The following is a 9,958-nucleotide window of genomic DNA, read 5'->3' on the forward strand; positions in this document are numbered from 1 at the left end:
TCAGAGAGAGATTCAGCTGTAATAAACTCGCCGGCGGCCTCATTAACTAAGAAAATATTAGTACAGAGAGCTTGCTACCAGTCCGTGCCAGGCCGGGGACAATATACAGGGACTGTTTGCCTTTATGATTATATAGAGCTGGAGGCCCTTCATTATGAACATTCTACAAGTAATTGATGTTATCTGGATGTAGACATATAGACATGGCGCTTAGAGGAGAGCTTATTATTACAAAGTGGAAATTAAAGTGGACCTTTCAAGTCTGGCTGAATACATTTAGGGGGTTATTCACTAAAGAGCCGCGGGATCCAGCCGTAGCTTCGGCTGATCCTTCGGCTCACTCCGGCCGCCGGAGCCCTTCGGTTCAGTCAAACCGAAGGGCTGCTGTATGCACTATTCACTATATTCGCAATCGCCAGTACAGCAGCCGAGCGGCTCAGCCGTGCCGAAGGCATATGCATCGGCTCGACTGAGCCAAAGTGACAGCCGAAGCGGGGAGAAAGATCTTGTAAAGTCCTCTGTATGTTATTTACATGGCGGCACTCATCCATAAAGAAAGGGGGTTTGCTCCCCAGTTTCCTGAGGAAACTCATAAGGGATCCTTGGGGCCCCTTTACTACTTCACTGCAGACTGAGAACTTCCGCCTGGCAAAGTGAATGGCAATGGACTTACTGGCACTCCTAATATTCCTGAATCAGGGGCCCAGTGCCCCCCCCCCTCCCAGAACCTTGGTCCAATACCAGCTGTTACCACCTCTCTTGTATGTTTTATATCATTAAGTGATTTTTTGCTTTAATATTCAGCACAGTTTTCTGTTTTTCTTACAACATTCAAATCCCCCAAAAATATTTTATTTGTTTCAGTTAAAACCCGATTTTAATATAAAACAAAAATGACAAAAATGGTTTCCTGTTCCAGTTCCCTTCGCGGTGACGGGGCCCCCGAGCCGTATATGGTTTTGTTATTACAGATATTCGCTGAGCTGGTTGTGAGTGGCTCCGGAGAGCTGTGTTCTAAATATTTACACGTTGTAAAGGCCGGAGGTCCAATAAACGCACATTACACTGAGATTTACAATGCTTCATTCCCCCGTGTCATAATACAGAGGGGAGATCATTCAATCTTCTCATATATGCTGGCTGTATGTCATGTGTCATGGAGGAGGAATGCACCAGCACTATGCAGGCCAATGCGGCTACAGAGCAATTATTTGTAGACGGAATCCTTTATGTTTTCATCTTTATTAATTCGATTTTTAATAAAAGTATGAAATATTTGTGATTGCTCCTAAAGGGATCATTCCCACCAGCTAGATTGGGTCGTATTGGGCTGTGTTGGGATGTATGGGGCTGTGTTGGGATGTATTGGGCTGTGTTGGGATGTATTGGGCTGTATTGGGTTGTGTTGAGATGTATTGGGCTGCATTGGGCTGCGCTGGGATGTATTGGGCTGCGTTGGGATGTATTGGGCTGTGTTGGGATGTATTGGGCTCTGTTGGGATGTGTTGGCTGTGTTGGGATGTATTGGGCTGTGTTGGAATGCATTGGGCTGTGTTGGGATGTATTGGGCTGTGTTGGGATGTATTGGGCTGTATTGGGTTGTTTTGGGATGTATTGGGCACGTTGGGATGTATTGGGTTGTGTTGCGATGTATTGGGCTGTATTGGGATGTATTGGGCTGTATTGGGATGTATTGGGCTGCGTTGGGATGTATTGGGATGTATTGGGCTGTATGGGGCTGTGTTGGGATGTATTGGGCTGTATGGGGCTGTGTTGGGATGTATTGGGCTGTGTTGGGATGTATTGGGCTGGGATGTATTGGGCTGTGTTGGGATGTATTGGGCTCTGTTGGGATGTGTTGGCTGTGTTGGGATGTATTGGGCTGTGTTGGGATGCATTGGGCTGTGTTGGGATGTATTGGGCTGTGTTGGGATGTATTGGGCTGTATTGGGATGTATTGGTTGCGTTGGGATGTATTGGGTTGTGTTGCGATGTATTGGGCTGCTTTGGGCTGCACTGTTATGTATTGGGATGTATTAGGCTGTGTTGGGATGTATTGGGCTGTGTTGGGATGTATTGGGCTGTGTTGTGATGTATTGGCTGCCTTGGGATGTATTGGGACTGTGTTGGGATGTACTGGGCTGTATTGGGATGTACTGGGCTGTATTGGGATGTACTGGGCTGTATTTGGATGTACTGGGCTGTACCTCCAGTGCTCCCCTTTTCTTTACAGACAGAGCTCAGACTCCTCCATTGGCTGCAGGCAAGAGATTGAGTGGGTTGGTTGCTCTCTAACCTTTGTCTCCTTTAATCATCTGGCTCAGGCACGTTCTATGAAATATTAGGTGCTGTGCAGGTAGCGTCGCCACCTTTCCCTCATGTCAAACCCAAACACTCCAGCGGTGCCCATGGCAATTTGTTTCTTGAGAATATAGAGGAGAGAGCGAGGGAGGGAGTAAGGAGACCGGCTATAGAGGATTACAAATCCCAGCAATACAAAATTATATGAAGCTACATACTCCATATTGTTCCGGGATGGTGCCCTATTGTCACCAGGGTCTCAGGTAACCTGTGCGGGCTCTCACCAGGACTGTGCAGGCTCTGAGGTGGGCTGTGCGGGCTCTCAGGTGGACTCTGCGGGCTCTCAGGTGGGCTGTGCGGGCTCTCAGGTGGACTGTGCGGGCTCTCAGGTGGGCTGCGCGGGCTCTCAGGTGGACTCTGCGGGCTCTCAGGTGGGCTGTGTGCACTCTCAGGTGGGATTTGCAGACTCGCAGGTGGGCTATGTGGAATCTCAGGTGTCTGGCTCTGTGGGGTCTCAGGAGGGCTATGCAGGCTTTCAAGAGTGCTTTGTGGGCTGTGTGGTGTCTCACCAGGGGTCCGGAGGTGTGCAGCATGGTGTCAGAAAAGATGAGCGGGCCAGTACCTGCTTACAGGCACCCATGGCTCACAGTAGGATACCGCTTCAGATGGACTCGGCTGCCTGAGGTTTCACGCTTGCTGGGGACCTGGGCAGCCACATCTATCAAAACATTTAAAGTGCCGGCATCAGGAATTAGTGTCTTGTGTGCGGGTGGTACCTGGCCTGCCACCCGGACACAAGACTCAAAAACCGGACTGTCCAGGTGGATCCCGGCCAGGTGGCAACCCCATGTGCAGGGTAGCACCCCTACTAATACAATGAATGAGTGCAGTTATTTGCACCCTAAAACATAGATTTGGCATTTATCGGCCTAGGAACAGAACATATGGATGTAGTGTGTTATCTCCAATGCCAGCCATTGTTTTAGAGCAGGGAAAGTTGTGTTCCTTTGTAAGGAAATAGGGAGCCAGGAAGTGAGGGCACTAAAATAAACCTTTACAGTGATGTGTCCCCTGCAATGTAAACATGGAAGGCTCGCCTCTCCTGCCGCCTGCACCGGTAGTGAAGAGACTTCCTGCAGAATCCAACATTTCTGGGAGTGTAGATTTACTGGTCCCCTGCTGCGCACTGTGGCGTTATTGTGTCCTGATCCATGTTGTGATGTAGGGGCCACCAGGAGGAACTTCAACATGTGGGTGGGAGGACCAAGATCTTCTGGATTTGTCATATTCTGCAGGATCTTCAGCTGGTGGTTTCTCTCCACTACGGCATAGGTTGGTGCCACAGGCAGCAGGAGAGGTGAGTATTGTCGTCTTCTCTGGAGACTTTAAAATGTGTGTTTGGCCAAGAACATCATAAATGCTTTTGGAAAGATCTCCTGCCGGTCAGATCCTTCACCCATCATCTCCAGTCTACATCTAGTCGCAGAAAAGATCTCAATGTTTTTTTTCTCCTTTTCTTGCAGAGTTTTTCGATGATTTTTCTGAGGGGAGAGAATGCGTCAACTGTGGAGCCATGTCCACCCCTCTGTGGAGAAGGGATGGTACGGGCCACTACCTGTGCAATGCCTGTGGGCTTTACCACAAGATGAACGGAATCAATCGCCCATTGATCAAGCCTCAGCGAAGGCTGGTAAGATTCTTCAGGGGTCCCATATTCCTTTAAAGTCTATCCCACGCAACAATTCTTTGTGTTTTCATTGGGCAGAGTGTTGGGAAGTTAGGAACCCTATCAGGTGTTATTTCTGGAACTTATATGACTCTGGATCTGAATATGGCTCTGGATTCAACTCATCAATAGTTCATGGGTGAAGAAGGTCAATCAGATTCAAAGGGAGCACAATGGCTCCTGTGAGGCTGTCCTCGGCACAAAGAGGGGGCCCCTTAACTAGGAGACACAGAGTCTGGAATCCAAACCATGTGTTGAAACCACCAGACCAAAGAACTAAGAATCCAGGATCTTCTAGTCCCCGATCGTGACATTTTATGCTTTCTTGTTATCAGCTAAGACCAACATTCTTAGTTCCTGGACTCTTAGTTCTGGTCTGGGGCTCTCAAGACTTTTTGGGATTCCAAACTCTAGGTCCTAATTAAGGGCCCCCCGTGTTTTGTGCCCTGAGAGAGCAGCCTCACAGGAGCCACCGCACCCCATTTAAATTTGATTGACCTTCTTCAACCAGGTTCCTGGACTCTCAGCCTATTATTATTATTATATTAGGTTTATATTGCTGACTAAGTCCCTATGAGTGGGATTATGTCTTTCTGTTTCTCCCGGTTGTCATTGTCACCAGAGGGAAAAGCCAACACTTTGAACAGGAATTAAGGGGAAGTCTTCTAGTGGACATACCTGCCTGGTGACAACTGCGTAAAAAGATTTAATTTCAATTTGGAGAGATTAAATTTAATTTCCTGTTGTGCCAAGAGGAGAGGAAGTGAAGGGAAATCTTTCAGATGGGACGCGGACAGGGCCGGATTTATTCTCTCTGCTGCCCCAAGGCCAGGTTCCTCAATGCGCCCCCCTACCAGCCAGACCCCCCCCTCCCCAATGGAGAATGGCAGACCTGCAGGTTGCATACAAATGATCTTGGCAACATCACTGAGATCACTTGTACAAAACAAGCCCCCGCTGTACATTTAGCTCTGCTAGGCCAAAGCAGGGCTAAATGTAGAAAACAACTACCTGCCCGGCGCCCGGAACTGCATGTCCAGGTTGTCGGGAGATAGGAATTCCACACCCCTGCTGCCCCTCTACTCCCTGCTGCCCCAAGGCTGGGCCTAGGTTGGCCTTGTGGGAAATCCGGCCCTGGACGCGGATGGCGAACATAAAAGTCGGCATAGAATTTCACCCTTCCATGAAAGGGGGAAGCTGTTGTTGGCCTGCAGTCATGCAAGCTGAATACAGCTACTGTTACAGACTGCGGTCAGGTCAGCTGTGGTTACAGAATGCGGTCACGCCATTAGGGTTGCCACCTTTTCTTTCAGCGAAACCCGAACCTCTAGCGACACAGAGATTTTTTGGGGGAGAATGAGTTGCGGCTTATGCATATGTAAATAGTGCCACCCATTCATATGTAAATATCACAGTCAAGACTATTTTCAGTGGGGGGCCAGTAGCTACTATATTAATTTTGGTTGCCCCTATCTGCCTGACATCATGTGTCCGGGTCTCAGCTGCCATGAAACCCGGACAAAGCATTCGAAACCCGGACTGTCCAGGTGAATCCCGTACAGGTGGCAACCCTACACGCCATCCACAGTGATGTGGGCTGCTGAGTACATTTCTGTAGCAGAATATTAGTCGGTCGCTCTGAGTTGGCTCTCCTACAGGAGCATGTCAATGTGTTGTAATGGGGTGAAAGGGAGTATAGTGGAGATATCATATATAGTCATTACAAGAAGTCCAGGGCCTTCCATATACATCAATATTGCCCTTTATACACATATATGATAAGAGATAAATAGTTTTCACTTCCTCCTTCCCTGTTATTTGTTACTAATAAGACGCTCGGCCTCCATTAGTGAAAGCGCAGCAGATTCCTTCGACACAAAAGGAGAGAAGTCCAGGAGGAAGTGGACACGCGGCCCCAGGGACATCCTGAGATTCATTTACTTGGTGTCAGCAGATATCAGATGCAGTAAAGTGTATTCAAGATCTGTGATGGAGGTTATACGTGACTGACCTGGATAACACTTTCCTCAGCACATATCACTTTATTATATTATTATTATAACAATGGGGAGAATTCTATCAAATCTAATACAGTCCAATGTGGAAATAGTTCCTCTGAATAGATAGATAGATAACTCAACACACGGCCATTAATGTCTAAACCGCTGGCAACAAAAGTGAGTGCACCCCTAAGTGAAAATGTCCAAGTTGGGCCCAAAGTGCCAATATTTTGTGTGGCCACCATTATATTCCAGCACGGCCAAACCCTCTTGGGCATGGAGGTCACCAGAGCTTCACAGGTTGCCACTGGAGTCCTCTTCTCCTCCTCCATGATGACATCACAGAGCTGGTGGATGTTAGAGACCTTGCGCTCCTCCACCTTCCATTTGAGGATGCCCCACAGATGCTCAGTAGGGTTTAGGTCTGGAGACATGCTTGGCCAGTCCATCACCTTTACCCTCAGCTTCTGTAGCAAGGCAGTGGTGGTCTTGGAGGTGTGTTTGGGGTTGTTTTCATGTTGGAATACTGCCCTGCGGCCCAGTCTCCGGGGGGAGGGGATCATGCTCTGCTTCAGTATGTCACAGTACATTTTGGCATTCGTGGTTCCCTCAATGAACTGTAGCTCCCAAGTGCCGGTAGCAGTCATGCAGCCCCAGACCCCACCACCATGCGTGACTGTAGGCAAGACGCACTTGTCTTTGTACTCCTCACCTGGTTGCCGCCACACACGCTTGACACCATCTGAACGAAATGCGTTTATCTTGGTCTCATCAGACCACAGGACTCGGTTCCAGTAATCCATGTCCTTAGTCTGCTTGTCTTCAGCAAACTGTTTGTGGGATTTCTTGTGCATCATCTTTAGAAGAGGCTTCCTTCTGGGACGAGAGCCATGCAGACCAATTTGATGAAGTGCACAGCGTATGGTCTGAGCACTGACAGGCTGACCCCCCCCCCACACCCTCCTACAACCTCTGCAGCAATGCTGGCAGCACTCATACGTCTATTTCCCAAAGACAACCTCTGGATATGACGCTGAGCACGTGCAACCAACTTCTTTGGTGGACCATGGCGAGGCCTGTTCTGAGTGGAACCTGTTCTGTTAAACCGCTGTATGGTCTTGGCCACCATGCTGCAGCTCAGTTTCAGGGTCTCGCAATCTTCTTATAGCCTCGGCCATCTTTATGTAGAGCAACAATTCTTCTTTTCCAGATCCTCAGAGAGTTCTTTGCCATGAGGTACCATGTTGAACTTCCAGTGACCAGTATGAGAGAGTGAGAGCGATAACACCGAATTTTACACACCTGCTCCCATATAAGTATGCAATTATTAAATGCCTTACTATCCTAAGCTTGACCAATTTGGAAAAATCTGGAATGATTTTTATAAGCCTTGCGAATGTCTTCTCTCTTTTTCTCCAGTCCGCCTCCCGCCGCGTCGGTCTCTCCTGTGCCAACTGCCATACCACCACCACCACCCTGTGGCGCCGCAATGCAGAGGGGGAGCCTGTGTGCAACGCCTGTGGACTCTACATGAAACTTCACGGTGTACCCAGACCGCTGGCAATGAAGAAAGAAGGCATACAGACAAGGAAACGTAAACCGAAGAACCTCAGCAAGGCTAAAACTCCCTCAGGTAGATGTGATGCAAAAACCGTCCATCTGGGAGTTTTTGACATTTCCGCCCACTTTTGTCTGTTCAGCAAGTAGATTGGGAGCCCCCCATATTGATCAGAGCGGTATATAGACCCAGGACCTCAGCACAGGGATGGTGGGTGCTCCTCATAATGGGCACAGCAGGTGTATAGACCTCCGAACTCAGCACAGGGATGGTGGAGCTCCTCATAATGTGCACAGCAGGTGTATAGACCTCCGAACTCAGCACAGGGATGGTGGGAGCCCCTCATAATGTGCACAGCAGGTGTACAGATTCAGGAACTCAGCACAGGGATGGTGGGAGCCCCTCATAATGGGCACAGCAGGTGTGCTGCCCGAGCACCTCAGCACAGGGATTGGGGAACCCCTCATAATGTGCACAGCAGGTGTACAGACCCGGGAACTCAGCACAGCATGCTAATGGGCACAGCAGGTGTACAAACCCAGGAACTCAGCACAGAGATCTCACAAGTCCCTGAGAGATAGAAGAGACTGTCAGGGTGTTTATTTCTCCAGAATGTACCAAACACTGAGATATGAGCGCTAAGCGTTGTTGTCTCTCCTTCACCCCAGGACCAAACGGCACCGATAACCTCACTCCTTCCACCAGCTCCACCAACTCCACGACTGCAGAGGACCTGCGCCCCATCAAGATTGAACCTGGACTGTCTCCTCCATATGGACACTCTATTTCTCTATCTCAGGTACAGTATCTCTTTATACTAAACAGATAGCATGTCTCCTCCTACACAGGTACCTGTCACCATGCCGATGTCACCCTGTTTGGGGTCGTTACAGCACGTCTGTCATTTGTTATAAAGCTGAACACCAGGCAGCTACTAAAGCTCAACCTTAAATAGTTATGGATTACTAATAATATTGTGGTGCCGGAACCCCGTCAGGTTTTTATCATGAGAAAATCCTCCAATCCATCCAGTGCCATGGATTACGGTGACGCCATATTATAGTTCAGTTACAAGAATTAGACAACACGCCACCTATGTATGAGATCACATTGCATAAAAAAGATAAGAAGAAGAAGATACATAGTATCCACCAACATCTTGTGGCCCCGAGGGACTCCTTTCTCAAGGTGATAGCGAGGTGACAGAGACTTTGTCACCTTCTTATCTTTTTCATGTGACCACTTTTGCATTTCAACCTCAATACATTTTGGAGGCACATGGGCGGTGTCCAAAAATGTGGGACCAGCACACACGATGATCTTCCAAAGACATTCAAACTTTATTCCACATGCATCTATACAAAGCACAACCGCATGGGCGGTGTGCCTCCAAAATGTATTGAAACGGAGATTTCTATCACAATCTGTGTCACCACTGAGGAGATTCGGCCTTTCCTGGTGACCATTGTCATTGGGACTGAGAAGGAGGAAAGTCCAAAGTTTTAGCTTTAGAACACAAATATAGGCAAAGTCATACAACGGAGGCCCTAGAATGGGTTCTGGTGTCAACTGCCTAAGCGTGGATTTCCCTCACTTCCTGTTGTGTCCAGGGCACGCTTGCCAACATTTTAGTCCCAGTTGCCATCAGACTGTGACCTCACCCATGGTTCTCAAGTGCATCTCCTCTTTCCAGGCAGTCATGCCCAGGACAAAACCCATTTTCTGATGCGGTCGGGGAACCGCTCACTCACGGCCATGATCCCTTCAGGCAATACTCATGTTCAGTAACATCTCGGGACACGGGATCACCGGGACAGAGGCTTGAGATGCAAGATCGTCCCGGAAAATTCATGAAAGTGGACCGTGTACTAAAATTGCAAGGTCCACTTTTTTTTTTAGGCCCCCCATCTGGAAACACTGCCTATAAATGTTTAGAAAATATCAATTTTCACCCTGTTCTGATGACAACCCAAAATGAGCTTTCAGTGATAATAGTCACCTTCACAAATAGAGGGGGGGGGGGATCTCCCTAACGGGGACACACACAGCAATAAAAACCTTACAAGGGTTCTAATCCCTCTCCACTGTATCCAAAACGTAAGAAAAGTTTTGGCTTCAGTTAGTGATCTGTATCTCCAATGATTACCTAAGTGCAGTGCACAATAGAAATCTGATTGCTTCCTCATTGCTTCCATTCCTGGTGTGCAGACAAGCTGATCTCTACACTGTACAATGTGAAATGCAGACAGGGCGAGTGTAAACAGAGCAATGGTTAAATGGTGACAGCTCTTCAGGCAGGGTGGGGGTTGCATTTGCAAAACAGTTTGGTGCCCCCATATACGTATATATTAAATAATCAGTTAGTGTATATAT

General features: G+C 48.3%; 1 protein-coding gene across 1 annotated transcript in view; it reads left to right on the forward strand.

The window, feature by feature from the left end:
* GATA4 (GATA binding protein 4) overlaps positions 1-9,958 on the forward strand; it is a 55,312-nt gene that overhangs the window by 45,060 nt on the left and 294 nt on the right. Inside the window, exons 2-4 of the mRNA XM_018569623.1 lie at positions 3,825-3,991; positions 7,447-7,660; positions 8,254-8,384. Of these exons, the coding sequence (XP_018425125.1) occupies positions 3,825-3,991; positions 7,447-7,660; positions 8,254-8,384 (512 nt within the window). The remainder of the gene's footprint in view (positions 1-3,824; positions 3,992-7,446; positions 7,661-8,253; positions 8,385-9,958) is intronic.

This window comes from Nanorana parkeri, unplaced genomic scaffold (assembly GCF_000935625.1).
Source record: "Nanorana parkeri isolate BGI_ZX_2015 unplaced genomic scaffold, ASM93562v1 scaffold1367, whole genome shotgun sequence".
NCBI lineage: Eukaryota > Metazoa > Chordata > Amphibia > Anura > Dicroglossidae > Nanorana > Nanorana parkeri.